Genomic DNA, 26,288 nt, shown 5'->3' with positions numbered 1-26,288 from the left:
TTAATACTGGAAATTGCTACACTTATCAGTTGCTTCAAACCAGTAGTAGTGAAAGGTTATTATGATTGGCATTAAAATAACGAAATTGAATAACTGTTGAGAACAGCGAAATGCTGATTTGTTAGGCAAGTGCTAGTTGCATCGACTGGAAAATGTCAGCATAACAAAACTGGGTCCCAAGTGATCATCCACAACAACAATGCTCAGCTTGAGGAAATATCACATGTGTTTCATTAGTGGAAACCATAAAGTATGCAAACTTGTCACATATCACATTTAATCAGCCATCATGCATTGTATCCTTCCATCTTGCTAGTACAGCATGACAGGGCCGCGTGTCCAAAACGTTGGGCCACGTGTAATTCGTGTAGGAAAAAAGACCACATTGTTTCTGTGTGTCAGTCCCCTAAAGTTCCTGTTGACGAGGACGAGACATCGGACATGGATGTTAACTGTGTGCTTTCTCAAACCAATAAGTTGTGTGTGTGTGTGTGTGTGTGTGTGTGTGTGTGTGTGTGTGTGTGTGTGTGTGTGTGTTTTTTTTCCGAAACACAGAATGGTGTTAGCTCCTTATGTCCTATAACTGCAAACTGGGTGAAATTGCAAATTTCACTTTACAGTGGTTAACAGTTTGCTGTAGTTTAAGTACTTCCCCAACAATAGTATGCAACATGGATAAGCAAGTGAAAATACCATAGATAAGTACGCACTTCACTACATGAGTTAGTCTAACTGAAACCCACTGCATCACCAACTACTCGGAAAAATTAATTGGTGAAAACAACTTCATGAGAGGGGGTCACAAACTCAACAGCTGACAAGCTGCAAAAGGTCTTTCACTTTGAGAGGTTATGGATATCACCTTTAGCAGTCCTAAAACCAATAAAACCCATCCTAATGAACATTTGAGAGGCTTTACCGAATTTACACCTCTAGTCAGATGATTTTTCTTCCATCTGCACATAAACATTCATGTGTCTACTGGACAGCTATATCTATATTGTTGTGACAGTGCCACGAGATTTAAACGTGCCGCTACATCAGTACGCGACCACAGCGATAGAGGCGCTCTGCAGCTCGGCTGAGCGCGGGAGCGCCACCTGGCTATGAACGGCTCCGGCCGCATGTCACGGCATGGCAGTTGAGTGACAGATACGGAGTTGGTAGCATGTAACCCACTATTGTTTCTATGTTTGTATATCCATGCAATTTATTGGTGATTAAAGGTTATAACACTTTTTGGCGACGAGGATGGGATATTTTTTTTCTGCGTTGGGAACTTGTGTGTTCGTGTCGAGGCAGACATGGAACAGCTTCTGCAAGCGCTCATTGAACAACAAACACAGCTGACGGCTGCTATTCAGGCGTTGTCGACGTCGCTTACTCATCGTCTGTCTTCCTCTTCTCCGCCTCCGTTCCCTCCTTACGACGAGGCTGCTGAAGACTGGCAGGATTATGAGAAGCGTTTGCGGCAACACTTCTTGGCTTTCGGCGTTGTCGACGCTCCTACGTGTAAGTCGTTATTTCTATCTTGGATTTCCCCACGGATCTATCAGCTGCTATCTCAGTTAGCCCCTCTGCGGGAACCTGCCTCTCTGTCCTTCCACGAAATGTGTGACTTATTGTCTAACTATTACCAAAAAAACACCCACGTCGTTGCCGCCCGCGTGGTGTTCTACCGGTGTCGTAAACAGCCCCATCAATCTTACCGGGCTTGGGCGGCGGAACTACACGGTCTGAGTAGGAAATGTCAGTTTGTCACGGACACTCATCATGAGTCTTATGCTGATTCAATGGTTAGGGACGCTATTCTACGGCTTGCTCCTGATAAAGAAGTTCGGCAACGTGCCTTACAACTGCCAAACCCGTCGTTGTCGGAAGTTCTAAGCATCGCTCAATCTTTTGAAGTGTCTCACGCTGCTGGTGCGCAAATAGATGCGTGGTGTGATGTAGGCGCTGTGCAGACCACTTTTGACACGGACAATTTGCCTGTTTGACAAGGGAACGACGATGTGGTGGCAGTTCACTCGCGTCAACAACGTCGCGTTGGGCCGCCACGCTCGCAGCGAAAACAGCAACCACAGAAGCATGTTCATACCGCACTTCCTTCTTGTCCACGTTGTTTCGTACAGCATGACAGGGCCGCGTGTCCAAAACGTTGGGCCACGTGTAATTCGTGTAGGAAAAAAGACCACATTGTTTCTGTGTGTCAGTCCCCTAAAGTTCCTGTTGACGAGGACGAGACATCGGACATGGATGTTAACTGTGTGCTTTCTCAAACCAATAAGTTGTTTGTTACTGTTCGTGTTCTGGATAAAGACATTCGCATGCAAGTGGAAACTGGCTCTGCAGTAACTCTCATTAATTCTCGCACGTATTTGGAGTTGGGCTCCCCTCCCTTGTCTCCAGTTATGCGAAATCTGCGAACTTATAATAAGCAGTAAATTCCTATCGTTGGCCAGTTTGATGCTTCCACTGCCTACAAGTCTGTTGTTAGGCCTCTCACGTTTTATGTGGTGGATCATGCGGGCACTGAAAACCTGTTCGGTTATGATGGTTTCCAGTTGTTCGGGTTCTCCATTGATGATGATGTGCACCTCATATCTGAGGATATTCCGTATCAACAGCTGGATGGATTGTGTTCTGAATTCTCGTCCGTGTTCTCTGCTGGTCTGGGTCGTGCCAAGGACTTTGAAGCCCACATTACTCTTAAACCTACAGCTCGCCCTAAGTTTTTCCGGGCACGCCCTATTCCGATGGCATTGCGTGCACCTGTCAAGGCTGAGATAGACAGGTTAACAGCTTCAGGGATTCTCCTTCCTGTTACCTCCAGCGAATGCGCATCGCCAATCATGGTGGTTTCTAAACCAAACGGGAGTCTGCGATTGTGTGGTGATTTTAAAGCCACTGCCAACACTCAGAGCCTCATTGACACTTATCCTCTTCCCCATCCTGAGGAGTTATTTACCAAGCTCGCTAGGGGCCAGTTCTTTTCCAAACTTGACTTATCGGAGGCGTACCATCAGTTGCCATTGGATGCGTCTTCCAAGGAATTTCTCGTCATCAACACTCCTTGTGGGTTGTATCAGTACCAGCGGTTACCATTTGGCGTCGCTAGCGAGCCGGCCATTTTTCAGCGGTTTTTGGAACAGCTCACGGCTTCCGTTCCCAGCTGCATCAACTACCTGGATGACATTGTTGTCACGGGGTCACCTTCGCAATTTGCGTTCACTGTTTCGGGTTCTGCATTCGGCTGGGTTGAAGTGCAATCTGGACAAGTCACAGTTCTTCCAACCCTCCATTGTGTATCTTGGTTTCCACTTGTCCTGTGAGGGTATATGTCCTCTACGTCAGCACGTTGCGGCCATTACCGCTCTACCCCGGCCGTCTACGGTCAAAGAACTTCGTGCGTTTCTAGGCAAGATTGCTTATTATCACAAATTCATTCCATCCGCGGTGGCAGTGGCTCATCCTTTGCATCAGCTGTTACCCAAAAACGTTCCTTTCTGTTGGTCCGACGAGTGTGAGCAGGCTTTTGTCCGCCTGAAGGCTCATTTGCAGTCAGCGCCTTGTCTTGCCACATTCCGTCCGGGTCAGCACTTGGTTCTGGCGACTGACGCGTCACAGTATGGCCTAGGGGCTGTTCTAGCCCATCGGTATGAGGATGGGTTGGAACAACCCATCGCCTATGCTTCCAAGACCCTCAACGATGCCCAACGGCGTTACTCTCAAATCGAAAAGGAGGCGCTCGCTATCATTTATGCTCTAAAAAAGTTCAGCGTTTTTTTTGTACGGTTCTAAGTTTCACCTCATCACCGACCACAAGCTGCTGGTCTCTCTGTTCAGCCCCTCGGCGTCGCTTCCGGATAAGGCAGCTCACCGCCTGCAACGTTGGGCCTTATACTTGTCTCGTTTTCACTATGAGATTCACTATCGCCCCACGGCCCAGCACGTTTGTATATCCACGCAATTTATTAGTGATTAAAGGTTATAACATATATCTATTACCTTCAAGGCACATTATGGTATGTGATGGAGGGTACCTTACATACTATTTGCATTTCCCTCCCTTTTCCTTTTCACTTGCAAATGATATACAGGAAGAACAAGTATCATTAAGCCTTCGTGCAAGCATGAATTCCTCAAATTTCACTTTCATGATCATTTTGTGAATTTGTATGTGGCAGAAACTATGTTGTCCAATGCTCACAGAATTTTAATGATAAAATGATGGGCAACACCTGTCTCGTAATATCTCTGACTGGAGTGGAATAAACATCTATTTCATGCTCTCTCATATTCTAAACATGCCCGTGACGGGATATGCTCTCTCTTCTTCATGACTTCTTTCTCACTTCTATAATTCCATCTGGTAAAAGACAATACTTGAGGACTGGTCAAAAGAGAGATGTGTGAGCTGCCTCCACCATAGGTAATCACTTTTTCTAATGATTCTTCCAATGACTCTCCATCTGAGATTTGCTTTTTCTGCAAATAATTTTATGGGGCAGTTCTAACTTAAATTAACCTGGTGCATAATCCTAGACATATAATGGTTGTGACTTATACCTTTGATTGATAGCTTCTCATGGAACCAGTCAATAAAGGTTCCTGACACCTATTTACACTGGGGTGACAAAAGTCACACAATAGCAATATGCCCATATATAGATGGTGGTAGTATTGTGTAACAAGGTATGAAATGGTAGAGCACTGGCATAGCTTTTATTTGCTCTCAGCTGGTTTACAACACGATTACAGCTGCATGATGGGAAATAATAGACTTTGAACACGGAATGGTACTTGTAGCGAGATGCATGGGACATTGCATTTCAGTAATCATTAGGGAATTCGATATTCTGAGATACGGTGTCAAGAATACCAAATTTCAGGCATTACCGCTCATCGTGGCAGTGCAGTGGCCAACGGCCTTCATGTAACGACTGAGAGCAGTGGTGTTTGCACAGAGTTGTCAGTGCTAATAGACAAACAACATTTCATGAGATAATCACAGAAATCAATGTGGTATGGACGACAAACATATCCGTAAGGGCAGTGCAATGAAATTTCACAGTTATAGGCTATGGTACCAGACGACTGACGCAAGTGCCTTTGCTAACGGCATGACATTACCCGCAGCACCTCTCCTGGGCTCATGACGATATAGACTACTGCAAAACCGTGACCTGGTCAGATGAGTCCCGATTTTAGTTGGTAAGAGATGATGGTAAGGTTTGAATGTGATGCAGACCCACAAAGGTATGGGCCCAAGTTGTCAACAGAGCACTATGCTCTATTGTGGCTCCATAATAGTGTGGGCTCTGTAAATGTTTGGGTAGTAAGAAACCATTTGAAGCCATTCATGGACTTCATGTTCCCAAATGACGATGGAATTATTATGGATGGCAATGTGCCATGACACCAGGTCACAACTACTCATGACAGGTTTAAAGAACATTCTGAAGGATTTCAGTGAATAGCCTCCAGATCACCCGACGTGAATTCCGTCAGTCAGTCAGCAGTAGCCGGCCGAGACACAAGCAGCAACAGGGAAGTAACCGATATTGTGACCTTTACAAGTTCCTAACCAGGAGGGAATTTTATATCATCATCAGTATGCTTTAATGGTTTAGTTCCTTGAGTTTCTGTGTGTTTATTTAATATCTAACAGCCACAGTTCGCGCATTTTTGTTTGTGTCAGAAAGTAAACCAATTTTGTGACATATTACAAGTTCCTAATCAGGGGCGAATGATTTAGTTTCACCTGAGTGCTTTGGAAGTTAGGTTTTTCAATCTCTGTGTATTAATCTAATTTAATAGACACATTTCCTGCATTTTCATCAGGGTCTATAGTAGAGTTGCACAGCACGTACCGATAGTCCATTTATCTGCATAATTTAGTTTTCCACCATCTTCAGTATGGACAGGAACTGCGATTGTTGTGTGTGGATGCGAGACAAGTTGCTGACACTTCGCTCTCAGCTTCAGGCTGTGATGGCTTCGGTTACACAGCTTGAAGCTGCAGTGGATGGGCACCACTGTTATGGGCCGGCCGTGGGGATCCAACGGATGTCCAGCATGTCCGAGTCCTCCGATCAGTCCTCACTGGTGGCCAGTCCACTTACTGCTCACACTGAGGTTGACCCCTCACCTGTGGTCAAGTGGGAGTTCGCCCAGGGGTGTAGCAGGTGGCAAAAGACTTCCCAGGCAGCTGCACGTAAGGCCTCCCCAGTTTGTCTGACAAACAGGTTCCAGGTGCTGTCTGTGGCTGACGCTATCGCTGAGCCAGATGCTGCCACCTGTCCTGTTTCAGGGGAAACCTCTAAGCCAGCAAGATCCAGACAATCACAGAGGGTGGGGTTATTGATAGTTGGTAGCTCCAACGTTAGGTGCGTTACAGGGCCCCTTAGGACATGGCTGCCAAGAAGGCAAAGAAAACCAATGTGCACTCCGTGTGCATACCGAGTGGAGTCATTCCAGATGTGGCACGGGTCCTCCTGGGTGCCATGAAGAGCACAGGGTGCAGCCAACTGCAGGTGGTTGCCCAAGTCGGTACCAATGATGTGTGTCTCTTTGGATCAGAAGAGATTCTCTTTGGTTTCGAGCAGCTAACAGAAGTGGTAAAGGCTGCCAGTCTTGCTTGCGAGATGGAAGCAGAGCTGACCACTTGCAGCGTAGTCGACAGGAGCGATTGTGGACCTCTGGTATAGAACCGAGTGGAGGGTCTGAATCAGAGGCTCAGATGGTTCTGCTACCGTGTAGGCTGCAGATTCCTTGACTTGTGCCAACGGGTGGTTGGGTTTCGGGTTCCGATGAATAGGCCAGGTGCCCACTGTATGCAGGAGGTGGCTACACAAGTAGCAGGGGCAGTGTGGAATGGGCGGGGCAGTTTTTTTTAGGTTAGAGGGTCTCGGGAAAACACAAAAAGGGCATCAGTCACAAAGGGTGCAGGCCAAACACAGGAAGAACGTAGATACAGGAACCATTCGTATTACAGTTGTAAATTGTCGTAGCTGTTTTGGGAAATTACCAGAGCTCCAAGTGCTAATAGAAAGCACTGGTGCTCAAATCATTATAGGCACTGAAAGATGGCTAAAGCCAGAGATAAGCTCAGCTGAAATTTTTGTGAAGAACCTATCAGTGTTCCGAAAGGACAGACTAAACACAGTTGGCGGTGGCGTGTTTGTTGCTGTTAGTAGTAGTTTATCTTGTCGCAAAATTGAAGTAGATAGTTTCTGCAAGTTAGTATGAGCAGAGGTCATTGTTGGCAACCGAATAAAATAATAATTGGATCCTTTTACTGACCTCCCAATTCAGATGATACAGTTGCTGAAAGATTCAAAGAGAACTTGAGTTTGATTTCAAACACGTACCTGACTCATACAATTGTAGTAGATGGTGACTTTAATTTACCCTCGCTATGTTGGTACAAATACATGTATAATTCTGGAGTTACGCATAAAACATCATCCAAAATTGCGCTAAATGCATTCTCTGAAAATTATTTCGAGCAGTTAGTTCATGAGGCCACGTTAATAATAAACGGTTGTGAAAACACACTTGACCTCTTAGCAACAAATAATCCTGAGCTAATAACGAGCATCAAAATGGATACAGCGATTAGTTAACACAGGGTTGTTGTAGCGATATTGAATATTGTAACCCCCAAATCCTCCAAAAATAAACAAAAAATATACCTATTCAAAAAAGCAGATAAAAATTCACTTAATGTCTTCCTGAGAGACATTCTCCACTCCTTCCAAATTAAGAATGTAAGTGTAGACCAGATGTGGCTTGAATTCAAAGAAATGGTATCGGCAGCAATTGAGAGATTTATACCAAATAAATTAACAAACAAAGGAGATGATTCTCCTTGGTACACAAAACGAGTCAGAAACTGTTGCAGAAACAATAAAACAAACATGCCAAATTTAAACAGACACACAATCTCCAAGATTGGCAATCTTATACAGTAGATCGAAATTTAGTGCAGACTTCAATGCAAGCTACTTATAACAGTTTGCACAATGAAACTTTGTCTCAAAACCTCACAGAAAATCCAAAGAGATTCTGGTCGTATGTGAAGTACGTTAGCTGCAAGAAACAATCAATGCCTTCTCTGCGTGATAGCAATGGAGATACTATCGAAGACAGTGCTGCCAAACCACAGTTAATACACACAGCCTTTCGAAACGCCTTCACAAAAGAAATCGAAGTAAATATTCCAGAATTTGAATCAAGAATAGCTGCCAACATGAGTAAAGAAGAAGTAAATATCTTCAGAGTAGTGAAGCAACTCAAATCATTTAATAAAAACAAGTCTTCTGGTCCAGACTGTATACCAATTAGGTTCCTTCCAGAGTATGCTGAGGCATTAGCTCCACACTTAACAATCACTACAACTGTTCACTCGATGAAAGATCCGCACCCAAAGACTGGAAAGTTGCACAGGTCACATCAATATTCAAGAAAGATAGTAGAAGTAATCCACTTAATTACAGGCCCATATCATTAACGTCGATATGCAGCAGGATTCTGGAACATATATTGTGTTTGAACATTATGAATTACCTCGAAGAAAACGGTCTATCGACACACAGTCAACATGGGTTTAGAAAACATCGTTCTTGTGAAACACAACTAGCTCTTTATTTGCACGAAGTGTTGAGTGCTACTGACAAGGGATTTCAGAGTGATTCCATATTTCTGGATTTCTGGAAGGCTTTTGACGCTGTACCACACAGGCAGCTTGTAGTGAAATTGCGTGCTTATGGAATGTTGTCTCAGTTATGTGAATAGATTTGTGACTTTCTGTCAGAGAGGTCACAATTCGTAGTAATTGACAGAAAGTCATCGAGTAAAACAGAGGTGATTTCTGGTGTTCCCTAAGGCAGAGTTTAGGCACTTTGCTGGTCGTTTATCGACTAATAAAGTCATCAGAAGATCAAAACAAACTGCAAAACAATTCAGAAAAGATATCTGAATGATGCGAAAAGTGGCAGTTGACCCTAAATAACGAAAAGTGTGAGGTCATCCACATGAGTACTAAAAGAAACTCGTTAAACTTCGGTTACGCGATAAATCAGTCTAATCTAAAAGCCATAAATTCAACTAAATACCTAGGTATTACAATTGCGAACAACTTAAATTGGAAAGAACACATAGAAAATGTTGTGGGGAAGGCTAACCAAAGGCTGTATTTTATTGGCAGGACACTTAGAAAATGTAACAGACCTACTAAGGAGACAGCCTACACTAAGTTTGTCCATCCTCTTTTAGAATACTGCTGCGCCGTGTGGAATCCTTAACAGGTAGGACTGACGGAGTACATCGAAAAATTTCAAAGAAAGGCAGCACATCTTGCATTATCGTGAAATATGGGACAGAGTGTCACAGAAATGATACAGGATTTGGGCTGGACATCATTAAAAGAAAGGCGTTTTTCGTTGCAACGGAATCTTCTCACGAAATTCCAAACACCAACTCTCTCCTCCGAATGCGAAAATATTTTGTTGACACCAACCTACATAGAGAGAAACTATCACCACAGTAAAATAAGGGAAATCAGAGCTCGTACGAAAAGATATAGGTGTTCGTTCTTTCCGCACGCTACACAAAATTGGAATAATACAAAACTGAGAAGGTGGTTCGATGTACCCTCTGCGAAGCACTTAATGCGATTTGCAGAGTATCCATGTAGACGTAAATGTAGAACACTTACAGGACATAATCAAGAGGTCAGTTCATGCATAACATCCTGCACTGACAACAGTTGCGCCATTATGGATGGCTATAGAGGCAGCATGGATCAGTATTTCTACATGGGACTTCCAACAATTTGGTGAGTCCATGTCACATTCAGTTGTGGCACTACATCAGGCAAAAGGAGATCCGACATGATATTAGGAGGTACACTATGACTATTGTCACCTCATTTAGTGTGCAGCTAACCTACCATTGGCATACATTACATCACAAAACTATCACCAAACTGCCACAACAGCTGTTGTGTGGTTTATATTAAGCAGGTAGACATCATTCACAGATCTCAAAGAGCACAATAATACCAATATAATTTCAGTCAGCATATTGTACAGTAAATATAATTATACAGAACAGTTTGGACAATAACTGTAGCAGCAGTACTAAAAATAGATATTAGCAGCACAGTCATTTACACATGTATCAGTACAAAGCTAATTGTCACATGATAACATGACATACCTTTAGTTGTGCTTCCTTGTGCTGTAACTCTTGTTCAAGTTTCTCATTTAGATCATGCAAGGAAGTTGATTCTCTCTGTGCATTCAAGTACCGTTTTTCAAGAGTTGCTATTCTTTCTTCCTGAAAATAGAAAATAATATATTGCATTAAGGTCAAAGGAGTAAAGAATGCTAATAAATACATACTGGTTTTTGAAAACTGCAATTCAGAAGCTGCAGGTAACTACATCGATGAGAAGGTGATTAAAATGTAGGAAAAATTGTTAACATGAAAATTAAAACAATAATTTCAAATTTGATGAAAAAAGGAATGGTCATCTTCAAGATAACAGCATCCAATGTTTGACAATATGTTGTTGGCTTATAATTAAAACCTCATACCTCAGAAAAAGTTGTCTGTGGTTTTCTCACTTATTACAGTTGTCCAACAATATACACAATTTCCTTTTTACCCACTAGAGTGCAACACATAAATTATAAGTGCTCATTGGCTTACTAATAGTTAAGATATGAGGTTTTCAACCTAATAATGCAATAAAAAATATATTTTTGAGATATGAGGTTCTCATTCTAAGTTGATGATACGGGAGGGGGTCATAAACTTAATCCATGCTGGGTTCCACTAAATTACTGTTGGTACAGTCACTGATTTCCACAAAAACAAAACACAGTCATAAACCATAAACAATTAAAATTAAATAAAATAAGAGGATGATTGTTGTTGTTATTATTAACAGTAACAACAGCAACAACAATGTGTCTCTAACAAGTACCATAATACTAAGTTTTGAGTGGGGTCTCACTCAACACTTCTGATTATATACTCAAAAGTGATGGACGGAAACCACACAAAACTTATCTTAAGGTATTTCTGTTATGTTTCACTTATCACCCATAATTGTAAGAAATCATACATCCTTTGAGAACATTAGAAAAATAAAAATGAGAAAATATTAAAAGCTGATAAAATGAAATGTGGCATTCAGTTTGCTATTAACCCTTTGACTGCTGTGGATGAGTTAACTTATCATGCTTCGCTGTTCCCCAGTTGGTGTGGATGTAAGGAAGCATGGTCTCTGGGTTTTCGTTGAGCACTAATGATATGTTTACATGTCCTGTTCTTCCAGGCTTCTCACTGCTGCAGACAAGATTAAGCATCTGCATGCTCTAGGAGTGTTGACAAACAAGGCTGAATTTCTGTACCATTCTTCCACAGCTTTTCAAGAGTTTTGGCTGCGTAGTTCAAGTGTGTATCTATGTTTGTTGCTGTGGTTCTCCACTACAGATTTTGACTTTGGTCAACACACAGAGAGATCCTTTAGACACACACTATGTGCAACTGTGAAAGTGCATTCTCTTATGTTCCAGCAGACACGAGTCTGGGCAGCAATGCATTTTTGCGCATGTACATAAATTTTGTAAACATTGCAAATCTCCTTACTTTTTACGAGCAGTCTGACAATTATGTATTAATAGATAACAAAGTTATGTATTACCACTGTTATGTGACACTGCTTGGAACTATGTTTACAAATTAACGCCAGTCTTTGTACCTCCTGCAATTTTGATCAGCCAGTGAGTTCTGTGTTCTGCCGGGGTCCTCCACTGAAGATTTTGACTTTGCTTTGCGTGTTTTTGTCAATATTAACTTTGTGTTCTTCTGTTCTACAAGAGAAATGTCACATCACCATGGTTGCACAGACAGAGAGATCCTATAGATTCTCACTAGGTGCAACAGAGAAAGTCAATTCTCTGATGTCAGTAGTAGTGATAAGTCTTCAATAGAATCTCAAAGTAATAGTCCTCACCCTTGTATGTCTACTAGTACAGCACTGAGTACTATGGGACTTAACTGCTGTGGTCATCAGTCCCCTAGAACTTAGAACTACTTAAACCTAACTAACCTAAGGACATCACACACATCCATGCCCGAGGCAGGATTCGAACCTGCGACCGTAGTGGTTCGCGCGGTTCCAGACTGTAGCGCCTAGAACCGCTCGGCCACTCCGGCCGGCCACAGGTGCAATCAGCATACATTCAGAATCTGAAGAATCAGAAAGAGACAGCAAAATTCTTCTGAAAAAAAGCTCACCATAGTGACAATTTTGACTGTAAACAAAATAACTTCCAGCAATTAAAGCATTTGTTTTATGAGTCAGCTTCATGGTGCAAACAGCAACTGGTTAATGACTCAGACATTCTGTCATTTTTCATGATATTCCTGTCAGAAGAACTGGTTCATTTTATAGCAGGCAAAATGAACTAATTTTATGTATACACCAAGGCAAATACTTCATAATTCATGCTTCCTCAACTGTCGAAGTGGAAAGATACTGGATTTGAGCAACTTTATTATTTTGTTGCCATTTGTCTTCTAATGGTTCAAGTTAAAAAGTTCAAAATAAGTGATCACTGGTCCAGGCACTTTACTGACCATTCTAAGAAAAGCATGTTAATGCGCATGGTTTCCACAAAACAGGAAGTTTGTTGAGGAACCAGATACCAATGCAAAACTTGGAATGTACCATTTTGTGTTGCACCCTGTTTCGAGACGTATCACACAAATAAGTGTTACTGACCTTCAGGAACTAAAACTGGTAGTTGAAATTAACTGGCACCTGTGAATTAATTATTTTAAAAAAAGAAGGGCAGAAATGCAAAAAATGTAAAGAAAATTATAAAATATATTTTTAGCTCCACCATTGCTGGTCCAAAGCCCAGATTAAAAAGAAGGACATAAAATACATACAATGGGTGTAAAAAAGTATTCAAACAGTTGACAACTTCATCTGTTCTGATGAGAAAGAAATAGACTTGACATTTTATGAAACTTCATACTGAGAATTGTAAAAAATATTCAAACAATTAAATTCTCTCACTTTGGAGCACCTCAGCAAATGAAGAAGTATGCTGGTGAGAAACAGATGTAGTGTTTAAAATGATGCTGTATTTATTTTGTACATGGTGTAATTACACAGCATACACTCCACAGGTAAACCAAAAATTGTACATATTCATTTTTTACGATATCCCAAAATTATTCATATATAACATGAACAATTACATTAGTGTATCATGGTTTATAATTCATGAATGCTGTTTAGGGACCTGAAAATGATTGGCAATACATACTGCACTTTTTACAAAATATTCAAATGATGAAAGATTCTTAGATTGAAGCATCTAACTGGAGGAAGTAGTATGCTGGCAACAGATGGACCCAATTGTTCCTATGCAGCACTATTAGCCTACGTAGTGTCAGTTAACAAAAAATTCCACAGATTCATCTCTTTGCGGTCACTGGGAGCACCAAGAGCTTAGACAAAGTGGAGAGAGTGATCTGCAGGAGGCCAGCATGAGTTATTCAGCAGGCAGGAAGCTGCCCCCCATGAAAGGGCTCAGGCGCAGATAGTTGACTTCGGGCATAAAGACACTGCACTTCGCACAACCTATTGCAAGCAGCTCTGTAGCAGCATAAGGATTAAAGTTCGTAATTTTTGAGTCAGTTTTCAGCTCTTGCAGAATTTCATTGAAAATACTGACTCTTTTTTAATGAACTGATATTGGTGCCATGTGGCATGATATTGTATACTGCTCATCTTTCTGAAAATTAATTACATGTAATGATCTAAAATGCAGATTGTCTCTATATCTTGACTGCACTGAACTGAAAGGGATCTTCTTTTACACCTGTTGCTGGTTAAAAATAATGTGTGTAAATAATGAATAATTACTCTGGTATCTCAGTGTAGGACTTATGTCTACATGAAGTACATGTGGTTTGCATTTGTGTTGGGATACTCTTTTGTGACTACCATATGGATGAATTTCTTAAGGTTTCATTCTTATAACCAAAAAATTGTCTGTTCAGTCTTGTTTAAGAACAAACATCATGTTGTTTATAATTACAAGGAAATGTGGTTTTCCACAATCAGCAATCTATTTGCTTGTAAACTTGTACTAATGTAATGCTTTGTTGCAGAAAAACACACTGCAGGATCGTCCTATTTTATTTATATTCAACTTACAGTCAGGTCATTTAAACATAAGTAAAAATTAATTTGGTGATCAGAAATTAAACAAAATGTATTTCCATTCTCTTTAAAGAAATATATGAAGCACAAAGTGGATGAAAAAAACAATGAAAAAATTCTCAAAAGCAATAACAACCTGATCTTCCTTCTGAGCAACATTTTCTCGAAGATCACGCTGCAGTTTTGAATTTGCTTCCTGTGCTTTCATAAGTTCCTTCTGTGTTTTTGCCAGTGTTTCCTCAAGTTCTGAAATGCGACCCGACAGTTCTGACACCCGTCTTTGCCATGAACTTAATTCTGCACTCTGTGAAAAAGAAAACGTGTAAATATTAAATGCTGACAAATTCAAATTTTATGCTCTCTACAACTACATTACATTTTTTGTAGGCCTTTCTGTCAAAGTAATAGGCAAAATCAATTTTTGATTTACCAACATGTTATATGAACTGTTCTTATGTAATATATGAAAATAATGATTTTGTGTGTGTGTGTGTGTGTGTGTGTGTGTGTGTGTGTGTGGGAGGGGGGGGGGAGGAGGAAGAGACTGTTGGGTGTTGGATGAGCAGACAGGGACCAGAAGTCTGATGGGAGAAGAGGGGGGGGGGGGGGGGGGAAGGGTGCAATGCAACAGGGACACTGTGAAAGTGGGAGAGTTATGATGGGACAGAACAGGGACTGGTTATGGTGGGAATGGGGCGGGTTATGGTGGGACAGGGGCGAGTTACTGTGGGAAAAGGGCAGGTTACGGCAGGGAAGGGGTGGGGTGAAGGGGGAGGGGGAGGGGAGGGGTGCACATGAGAAAGGAGGAGTACAGGGGGAGGGGCGAGTTGCAGGGGTGAGGCATGAGCTGCATGGGGGTGGGGAAGTTCGAGCTGCGGGGGGGGGGGGGGGGGGCAAGTGTGAGCTGTGGGGGATGAGCTGCAGGGGGGGGGGAGTGGAGAGGGATGGATGAGCTGTGGGGGAGGGAGGGGGCAGGGCTGAGCTGCAGTGGGGGCAGGGCTGAGCTGCAGGTGGGGGGAGGGGTGAGCTGCAAGTGGGGGGAGGGGTGAGCTGCAGGTGGGGGGAGGGGTGAGCTGCAGGTGGGGAGAGGGGTAAGCTACAGGGGGAGGAGGGGTGAGCTACAGGGGGGAGGAGGGGTGAGCTACAGGGGGGAGGAGGGGTGAGCTACAGGGGGGAGGAGGGGTGAGCTACAGGGGGGAGGAGGGGTTAGCTACAGGGGGGGAGGGGTGAGCTACAGGGGGGAGGGGTAAGCTGCAGGAGGGGGGAGGGGTGAGCTGCAGGGAGGGAGGGGTAAGCTGCCGAGATGTGTGATTAAACTTCATAAAATAAGTGTTCCGTATTTTCCAACCAATGCCAAATATGAATTAATTTACTGAGACAAAAAATGCATATTTTAATATCCCAATAAGTCAATGGAAGTTACTGAACTACATATCTTCACTAACTTGGAATTTAGAGGTAGTACGAATGACAATAAACAACTTCAACCAGCTAAAACACAAACACACACTGATTACAGTACAATTAAATACAGTAAATCTCTTGCAAAAAATAAACATACACAATCAAATAAAATAAGACAGGCAGCTTTGTAATTCTGTGCAGCAATAACAATAACTGCATGCCATGTATCATCATTAAGTTTGTATACTTACATTCCAGGGTCTCTGAAGAAATTGAATAATTTCACGACACAACCAAATATACTTTTAACTCTTATTATGGAGAGTCACATACACTTTCTTCAGGGCTTTTAATATGCTTATTACATTCTGAAAAATGTAGCTACATGAACACAAACATTTCTTACAAGAGCTAACTTTTTATTTAAGCCATATGAAGTGTTAAATTATATTTTTGGACATTATCTTATTCTGAGATATTGATTTTAGTTATCTGTTTACTGTTCAGTATGTCTTATGATATTTTATGTACTCCGAAAGTCCCTTCTCTCTCTCTCTCTCTCTCTCTCTCTCTCTCTCTCCCCCCCTCCCCACCCACACACACACACACACACTCACACACACACACACACACACTAAATAACCAAAAATTAATTACAAGCAAAGCCACATTACCGTTTTTTGAACACAAAGTACAAAACCAATATGTTAACACAATACGTTCATCATTATTTAATTAAAATGTTTAAAGCAATACCATTTGATTATTATTAGTTTTAGGTCTTTTTTACTTGTATAGTTACCCAGACAAAAAATTTTATTAGTCTCAGTATTCTTTCCACATGGGGAAGGTACTACTGAAATAGTAAAATCTCTCTTCATTTTAGATAGTGGTATAAGTTTTCAGATTTCACTGTTTTACAAAATTAATTGAGTGACTCCCACTGCTCACCTGTTTATCTACTGTATTCTGCAGCTCAAGAACACGTGCCACATCAGAATCAGGTTCGATGGCACCATTAGAGAGACGCTGCGTGCAAGAAACAATGCTTACAACAACATCAAAAACATAAAACAACCACCATTTCAGCTGAATCTATGAGTGATAAAAGCAACTACACAGCAATAGTGTCAGGGGGAGGAGATACGGACATAGACTGAATATGTTACTGGAATATAAAAATTCAAGCCAATAAAGTATCATTACAAAACAACAATTTCTAAGATACCAGGTTGCACTGTACTGTAGCAGCGAGCAACAAATATGAGAATGATTAATAATCTACATCTGGAACATTTAAAAGTTTTGAGAGAAATATAATTCTACGGGAACATAACTACAATCACGTAATCTTCACAACTGCTTTGAAAACAGTGCTTGTAGTGCAAGAGAACAAATATACTTCCAAGAGTCACTATAATTCAGTCTGTAGCATAATATGGAAATCTTCAGTGAACTATTTCTAAACTTCTGCATGAAACGAAGAGTTGGATTTGCAACATGCTGCTCAGTTATGAGAGAATATTTCAGTTTTTAACTGGAAATTTTAAATGTGGTTTCTGAATTACCAAGTGCAATATACTGCCAAATTAGTGCTATTCCCTGATAAAAATCTCGTACTTGAATTTTTTTCCTCATTCTTTCTTCTATTTCAATCACCCAACAAGCCACCCACCTGCTCACAAATGGCGCCACTGACACACAATTTTATACATACATATCACAGAGCATAAAAATTCACTTCCGCTATAAAATAATAGGTTTTCATATTTAGATTTTATGTTTGAAAATTTCATATTATTTCCATGATGCAATTATCATCATATACACTAGATGGAAAACGATGTTTCTGCATAAGCTGTTAATCAAGTCAATCAACATTCAGTTTTGTATGTGAATATTGCTTTGTAATGATAGTCAGCTGTTCCACAGAACTCCTACTGAACTACTAAAACTGAAATATGAGCTCAAACCTACAAAAAATATGAAAAAATATCACACACACTGAAAGAAAAATACCAAAAATAAAAGGTATTCTGTTTTATAAAACATATTTAATAAAATAACAAAGAAAGAAAGAAAGAAAGAAAGAGCTTTCCATAATGGTGAGATATTAACTCTAGCCACAATCTGATATCAGCCTGACATTCTCCATTTGTAAGTCTGCAAATCTAAGTATTCATACAACAGCCCTATATCTTTTTTACTGCTTTAAAAAACTAAACTTCACCCTATTAGGCCATGAAGGCCCAATGGTACTGTCTGGCTGCCTTGTCATCCTCAGCCCACAGGCATCAATGGAAATGGATATGGAGGGGCATGTGGTCAACACGTCACTCTCCAGGCTGTGTGTCAGTTTACGAGACCATTTTTACTGTTTTGACAACCAAAATAATAGCAACACACTTCCTAAAACAGTACTTTTGAGGTTGCAAAAGAAACACGTCCCTTAGTAAGCAGAGTGTCAAATTACAAATCCAGAGATTTACGTCTCCGATAACAGTGCTTCTACAATTTTCTGTACCATTTACGTGACTTTCATTTGAGCAAACACTCTGAATACATGAAAAATGTGAAGATGTACCATGGTCTTTATTCCTTGTACTGAAACAGAGGATGACAGACTAAAGGCCGACATACTAAATGTCTTTTTCCAAAGCTGTTTCACAGAGGAAGACTGCACTGTCGCTCCCTCTCTAAATTGTCGCACAGATGACAAAATGGTAGATTTAGAAACAGACAGCAGAGGGATAGAGAAACAATTAAAATCGCTGAACAGAGGAAAGGCTGCTGGACCTGATGGGATACCGGTTCGATTTTACACAGAGCACAAGAAGGAACTTGGCCTGCCCTTCTTGCAGCGGTGTGCCGTAGGTCTCTAGAAGAGCGTAGCGTTCCAAAGGATTGGAAAAGGGCACAGGTCATCCCCGTTTTCAAGAAGGGATGTCGAACAGATGTGCAGATCTATAGACCTATATATCTGACGTCGATCAGTTGTAGAATTTTGGAACACGTATTATGTTAGAGTATAATAACTTTCCTGGAGACTAGAAATCTACTCTGTAGGAATCAGCATGGGTTTCAAAAATTGTGTGCAACCCAGCTTGCGCTATTCGTCCATGAGACTCAGAGGGCCATAGACACGGGTTCCAGGTAGATGCCATGTTTCTTGACTTCCGCAAGGCATTCGATACAGTTCCCCACAGTCGTTTAATGAACAAAGTAAGAGCATATGGACTATCAGACCAATTGTGTGATTGGATTGAAGAGTTCCTAAATAACATACCTTCACCATGTCATTCTCAATGGAGACAAGTCTTCCGAAGTAAGAGTGATTTCAGGTGTGCCGCAGGGGAGTGTCATAGGACCGTTGCTATTCACAATATACATAAATGACCTTGTGGATAACATCGGAAGTTCACTGAGGCTTTTTGCGGATGATGCTGTGGCATATCGAGAGGTTGTAACAATGGAAAATTGTACTGAAATGCAGGAGGATCTGTAACGAACTGACGCATGGTGCAGGGAATGGCAATTGAATCTCAATGTAGACAAGTGTAATGCCCTGCGAGTACATAGAAAGAAAGATCCTTTATCATTTAGCTACAATATAGCAGGTCAGCAACTGGAAGCAGTTAATTCCATAAATGATCTGGGAGTAGGCATTAGGAGTGATTTAAAATGGAATGATCATATAAAGCTGATCGTCGGTAAAGCAGATGCCAGACTGAGATTCATTGGAAGAATCTTAACGAAATGCAATCTGAAAACAAAGGAAGTAGGTTACAGTACACTTGTTCACCCACTGCTTGAATATTGCTCACCAGTGTGGGATTCGTACCAGATAGGGTTGATAGAAGAGATAGAGAAGATCCAACGGAGAGCAGTGCACTTCGTTACAGGATCATTTAGTAATCGCGAAAGAGAGATGCTCAGTAGCTTGGTACGGGCTTTTGTTGAAGTTTCGAGAACATACCTTCACCAAGGGGTCAAGCAGTATATTGCTTCCTCCAACGTATATCTCGTGAAGAGACCATGAGGATAAAATCAGAGAGATTAGAGCCCACATAGAGGCATACCGACAATCTTTCTTTCCATGAACAATACGAGACTGGAAAAGTAGGGAGAACCGATAGAGGTACTCAAGGTACCCACCGACAAACACCGTCAGGTGGCTTGCAGAGTATGGATGTAGATGTAGAAATGTTGATTTTATAAATTTCATAATCTCTTTTATCATGAGGCTCAATAGACCTTATGATACCCATAAATATTTCAGTCACCTGACAGGCACACATTTCATTATCAGATTTACATAGTAAACATAAAAAAAGGAAAGTAATGAATTGCAGATATATTGCAGACCAAATAAAAAAGTAAAACTTAAGTGGCAGAAATAACACTCATTAACATACCTGATAAAACAAATAACCAAAATAGAGAAAGTGTGAAACTGAAATTTTATGCTTGGATAAGCAGATGAGATTCATCATATGAATGCTGCGTTCCTGAGAAATCAGTATTCTGATATAACGAAGAGAGTACTGAATGTTTTGAGGTCATGGATTACAGCATCCACAAAATATTACTTGAAAAGACAATACTTTTTTTACATGATGTTACATGCTACAATGACAAACTCAAGAAACCATGTAACAGCACTCAATTTACCACCACTTATACAATTCCAGCATTTCGTAAGGCTTTCATGTCACGAAACTTCACAAGGCATGGCAGGGGATTACCAAATTCCATGTACTTCCTCTCCAATCATAAAAAACATAGAAGCCACTGTTGATTGGGGGATACAAACAACTCATTAGTGGCACGCCACCACTGAATACACCTTTTGAACTTGTGAATTGTCAGATAAAAGTTACCATGTAGAACCTGTGCCTTATAAGACAGGGGAAGGAAAGAATCAGAAAATTGAGAAACAAATGTTCAGCTGATCAAGTGAGTCAACTTAATTTGACTAGAAGATTTAACTTCATTACTTTCTGAAGACACACAGTGGTTCCCAAGGTCAGTTCTCCATCTAGGCCTAATTACAATTAGGACAATACCAGTAAGTTACAATCTACTACAGACACACCGCTCAATCGTGAATGGAGGGAAAACTTGTCATGATAACATGACATTTTTTAGAAAGAAAAACATTGTGTGGAGCAGCATAATAATTTGGCAGCATAATGTTATTGGTATGTCAAATACCTCTTGTGAAATGAAAAAGAACTAAATACGTAGATCACTTTATATGGAGGAGAAGCATAGATAAAATAAACTAAATGCAATAAACAGAATAATCCATTCTTTTTCAATGTAAGTAGAGGCAAACTCATTATGATTTTTTTCTTCATGTTTCACAAATGTTACATCGTGCTGGTTTCAGTTAATTTATGAATATCTAAAAATTAATTTTTATCTAAAAACTTTCAGTACATTCATGTCTACAACATTTTCATCCAATAACATGTAAACCCTACAGCAAATACCGATATCCATGCAAAAAGGCATTTCAAAACTAAGTGTAGGCAGTTGATTTATTAGGAGAAGCAGTATAAAAGTCCACATGCAGTACTTGTTTAAGCATACAACTACCACAAATCTGCAAACTACAGCAATTCCAGTACAATGAGAAACAAACGGAAATGAACATTTATTCGTAACTGAGAATAGTTACATTTGAGAATTAGACTGTGTTCCCTTTTAAGAAAACAAAGGTAAATGAAAACAAACAAGGCTTAACTTCCGCACACTTAATTACACAAAGAGGATTAGACATGTTTAGTTGATTAAATGAATGAACTTAATTTGAATAGAAGGTTTCACTTCATTAGTCTTTGAAGACACACAGTTGTTCCCAAAATAAGTCCTCCAGCTACTTTGAATTAGGAAAGTATCAGAGGATGCACTATTTCCAGAGACAATACAACCATGAATGATTTATACTGTTAATAACAAATGTCACCATTGACCCTTGTGTGCTAGCCAAATTAAAATATCAGTTTGACAAAACAGAGCCTGAGTTGAGCTTTAACCAATTAAAAGACCCTGAATATAAATTTCATTTCAGACATTAATACACAGTGTAAGACCACAATAGATGTTCAATAGTACTTCTGTCACTCACCGACACAAGGCATTACCTTAGTAAGGGCAGCATGGGCTGTTGCTTGATCACCCTTATGTTCTTCATCCTGTTGACCATTTTCCTTTGGTCTACTACTCTCATCAGCTGGAACACGACCTAATTTGTACTGCTGTAACTGAAATGGAGATGACACAGTGATTCATTAACACAGTTCACAAAACACAAATCCATAACTCTAGAAATTTTATACAATGATTGTGTTAAACAGCTACTTCTTTAACAATTGATTCTTATCCACTTTAATTGTTGACAGAAATTAAAACAGTCATAGAATGTCAAGGTTCACAACGCGACAGAACCCTTATCAGCTTTATACATGATTAAGTGCGTGTCTTTTATAATACATTAATCATACACTGTCTCAATTTCTGTGCGGAATCTCTATGCTTCGCTGCATTTAAAGCTGCTCTGTCCCGTTTATTGTCCCGTATAGGGAAACGTGGTACCAATATTACAGTACAACATGATCAAAGCGGAAAGTGTATATTTCGGAAATCTGCCCAAACCGTACAAGTATTTCAATCTCTAAGCGTCCAATACACTTTTATATGCTAATTTTTTATAAGGTGGAACGTGCCTAACGCGGAAACGGACTGCAATTTTTAAGACTTAATTAATAATTCATTACAGCGAAAAAGAACTTGTACAGTACTAAAAGAGATTCGGCGTAGGGCGGTGCTGCGGCTGTGGAAATCAAACCACTCTGCTATGTACAACAACGAACAACTTGCGCGCACTTTCGGGACATCAACAGCAAGCGGTCTGTTTGTCCGCGTTTCTCTTTTTCCGTTATTACTGACGGGTGGTGGAACTTTGTCGCGCACCTACGAACACTCTGCTACATTCTGCGCAGTTAAATAGGTGGGTGTTGTTCCATCAAACAATGGTTTTACCCGTCAGCGTCAAGCATTCCAAAGAAATGCACTATCTGCATTATTTTCTGTCAGTTTCAGTTGACAAGTAGCACTGTAAGTGATACACGACGCAGAACAAAATTATGTGTCGCTAAGACGTAACGAATAGATTAAGGTAATCGACGGGAGTGAGAAAGACAACACACTGTGAGCGCGAACTAATACGTTTCACATGCGGTAAAACACATGTTTATGATAAATTGATGAAAGGGAACGGGCAAATGGAAAGAAAGGCGACGCGTCGTGGCATGGAAGCAATGAGGCCTTGGCAGGTCGCTGGAGGGAGTTGCACCACATCTGTACACAACTCACCTAATCCCGTAAATTACTGACAAGGGAATGGTTCGTAACTGCACAAAAAAGGACCCATGTTGCATGAGGCTCTGAAAGTCGCTTAAGAGCTTGGAAATACGGAGTTCCAGCCAGCCATAGGCTGTCTGGACAGTTTCAAAGCTAGGCACAACATCGTGTGGAATGAAGTGTGTGGTGAAGGTAGGGCGTGTACGAAAGTGTTGCAACAGAACGGAAGACAATACTGTACGACCCAATTGCGAATTATGGCCCGAAAGACGTGATCAATGCCTATGAAACGGGACTGTTTTATAGCGCATTGCTCTCAAAATCTCTAGCAATTCGAGGTGAAAAATGCACCGGCGGAAAAATGTCCAAGGAAAGACTCACTGTACTGCTGTATTGAAAAGTGTTAGGTGAAATGGAGAAGCCATTGCTGACGGGAATTGCGGCAAAACCGCGTTGTTTCAAAAATATAGAAGTCAGTTAGCTTCCAGTCACTTAGCGAAGCAATAAAAAGGCGTGAATGGTGGCTGGTCTTCTGGAAAAATGTCTGGGATCTTTCAACGCCAACGAAAAAATGAAATCAGCAAGTTCTCATCTTCCGAGACAATGCAAACGGACACCCTAAAATCAAGTTATCAAACGTGAAACTGGCTTAGTTACCACCAAGTTCAACCAGCCTCACAAAACCCATGGATCAGGGCGTTCTTTACACAGTCACGTCTCATTATAGGCGATAATTGATGCAGTTTCTTGTACTTAGTGTTGAAGAAGCCGCAAGTGCATTTGCTCTTGCAGGGTCAGTTTCCGTCCTACATTCAGTAAACCGTATTGGCTTGGCAGTAAGGGAAACAAAGCCCCAAACTGTCACCAAGTGCTTCAATATGGCAGCGTTTGGAGGTCAAGCATATGACGCTTCTGTGGCCATCGAAATTCAAGTAAATGTCACAGCAATTGCTGAATTAATTAAAATGCGAAACATTTTATGTAGTGCAAATGAATAAATTCGAAGTGATGACTTTGTGTCAACTGACTCCACATTTACTTCTCCAACAGATTTAACAGGAATCCACGATAGAGAAGATGATCCGGAAGAAACAAAGGAAGAGGAAGTGGAAGTGGAGCAACATGCTGTACCTAGAAAAATTAATACATCTGAAGAAGCTATTTCATGCACAAACGATGTTATCCAGTTTGCAGCACACACACAGTCTCCTACGCTGTTGGAACTACTGTATAGTGCAAAATATTGCGTAGAAAAACAATTCTGAGCAGGAAATTCAAACAGGTTTCCCTTCTTGACATGAAGCGAAAAATGTGAAATGTAAAGCAAATAAACCCGGAAACAATATGTATGTATCTACAACAATAATGTTAGGGTAAAATTACAGAAATTCCGCATTATTTATCAATTAATGTAATAATCTTGGGCTCTATTGTACAGTATAACCTAAAGTAAATGAACATACATTGTGCACGACCGAAGGACGTAAATACGTACATAATTACGAATTTATATTTCTGTGAATGATACCTGACAAATTTTATGGAGCCTAGTGAATTTTGTGTAATTCGGAAGCTTGGCCAATTTGGAAAATCATTTTAGTCTCATTTTATACCGGTTTCGGATTGTTTTACTATATTTGCCCCCTTTCTGTTTTATTCTAAGTTACTGAACATCTGCATGATGCAGTCTGATATGACTATTACGAAAGTAGTTGCATGCCTTTAGATTTGTTCTTTTCTTCATTCACTGTGATCAGTTAGAAACTGCACATTCAAATACTAGGTCACGTATCATCACTGTCTCTGTTTATAGGTAAAATTTTCTACAAACTTTTGTTATGAAACAGGGTTCGGTACTTGCTTTCCCTATATTTAGTTTTTCTATTCATTGCAGATCACGCCCAAATGGTTATCTGTACATACACTGATCGGCCAGAAAATTATGACCACCTACCTAATAGCAGGGTATGTACACCTTCGGTACGGACAAAACAACGGCGACGCGTCGTGGCATGGAAGCAATGAGGCCTCGGCAGGTCGCTGGAGGGAGTAGCGATACATCTGTACACACAACTCACCTAATCCCGTAAATTCCTGAGAAGGGCGATAAGCTCTGGCGCCACATTCAATCACATCCCAGATTTGTTCGATTGGGTTCAGATCTGGCGAGTTTGGGGAGCCAGCACATCGATTGGAACTCGCCATCATGTTCCTCGAACCGCTCCATCACACCTCTAGCTTTATGAAATGGTTCAAATGGCTCTGAGCACTATGGTACTTAACATCTGAGGTCATCAGTCCCCTACAACTTAGAACTACTTAAACCTAACTAAGGACATCATACACATCCATGCCCGAGGCAGGATTCGAACCTGCCACCGTAGCGGTCGCGCGGTTCCAGACTGAAGCGCCTAGAACCGCTCAGCCACATCGGCCGGCTAGCTTTATGACATGGCGCATTATCTTGTTGAAAAATGCATTGCCGTTTGGAGACACGATCGTCATGAAGGAGTGTACGTGGTCAGGAACTAGTGAACTATATTCCTTGACCACCATGATATCTCGCACGAGCTCCACTGGACCCATGGATGCGCACGTGAATGTTCCCCAGAGCATAATGGAGCCGCAGCCAGCTTGTCTCCGCCCTGCAGTACAGGTGTCGACGAGCTGTTTCCCTGGATGAGGACAGACTTGCGTCATCCCATCGGTATGATGAAGAAGGTGTCGGGCTTCACCAGATCGTGCATTGCTCTGCCACTGTGCCAAAATGCAGTGCCGATGGTCACGTGCCCATTTCATTCGTAGTTGGTGAGGTCGTGGTGTTAACATTGGCATGGCCCATCGGCTGTGGATGCCCATAGTTACGAGTGTTCGGTGCACTCGGTGTTCAGACACATTTGTGCTCTGCCCAGCATTAAAGTATGATGGTATTCCGCCACAGTTCGCCACCTGTCCTGTCTTACCGGTATGCCAAGCCTACGACGTGTGACATCTGTAATAATGGGTGGCCACCCAGTTCCATGAAGTCCGGACATGGTTTCACCTTGGTTTCGTAACATGTTGAAGACACTCACCACAGCACTCCTCAAACACCCGACAAGTCGTGCTGTTTCTGGAATTCTCGTGCCAAACCTCTGGGCCATCAAAATCTACCCACGGTCAAACTCAGATAGATTGCGCACCTTCTCCATTCGACATGGGGACAGCATGCTCACTGGTACTATATGCACCACACGTGTCTCTGATCAGGAGTCATCCC

The 26,288-nt window shown here is 41.2% G+C and overlaps 1 protein-coding gene across 1 annotated transcript in view; it reads right to left on the bottom strand.

Annotated features, from left to right (window-relative positions):
- LOC126249243 (liprin-alpha-1) overlaps positions 1-26,288 on the bottom strand; it is a 401,613-nt gene that overhangs the window by 217,723 nt on the left and 157,602 nt on the right. Inside the window, exons 6-9 of the mRNA XM_049950901.1 lie at positions 21,811-21,930; positions 16,613-16,690; positions 14,394-14,561; positions 10,225-10,344 (exon numbers count right to left, since the gene is read on the bottom strand). Of these exons, the coding sequence (XP_049806858.1) occupies positions 10,225-10,344; positions 14,394-14,561; positions 16,613-16,690; positions 21,811-21,930 (486 nt within the window). The remainder of the gene's footprint in view (positions 1-10,224; positions 10,345-14,393; positions 14,562-16,612; positions 16,691-21,810; positions 21,931-26,288) is intronic.

Source organism: Schistocerca nitens, chromosome 3 (genome assembly GCF_023898315.1).
Source record: "Schistocerca nitens isolate TAMUIC-IGC-003100 chromosome 3, iqSchNite1.1, whole genome shotgun sequence".
Taxonomy (NCBI): domain Eukaryota; kingdom Metazoa; phylum Arthropoda; class Insecta; order Orthoptera; family Acrididae; genus Schistocerca; species Schistocerca nitens.
This window is presented reverse-complemented; position numbering and strand designations above follow the sequence as displayed.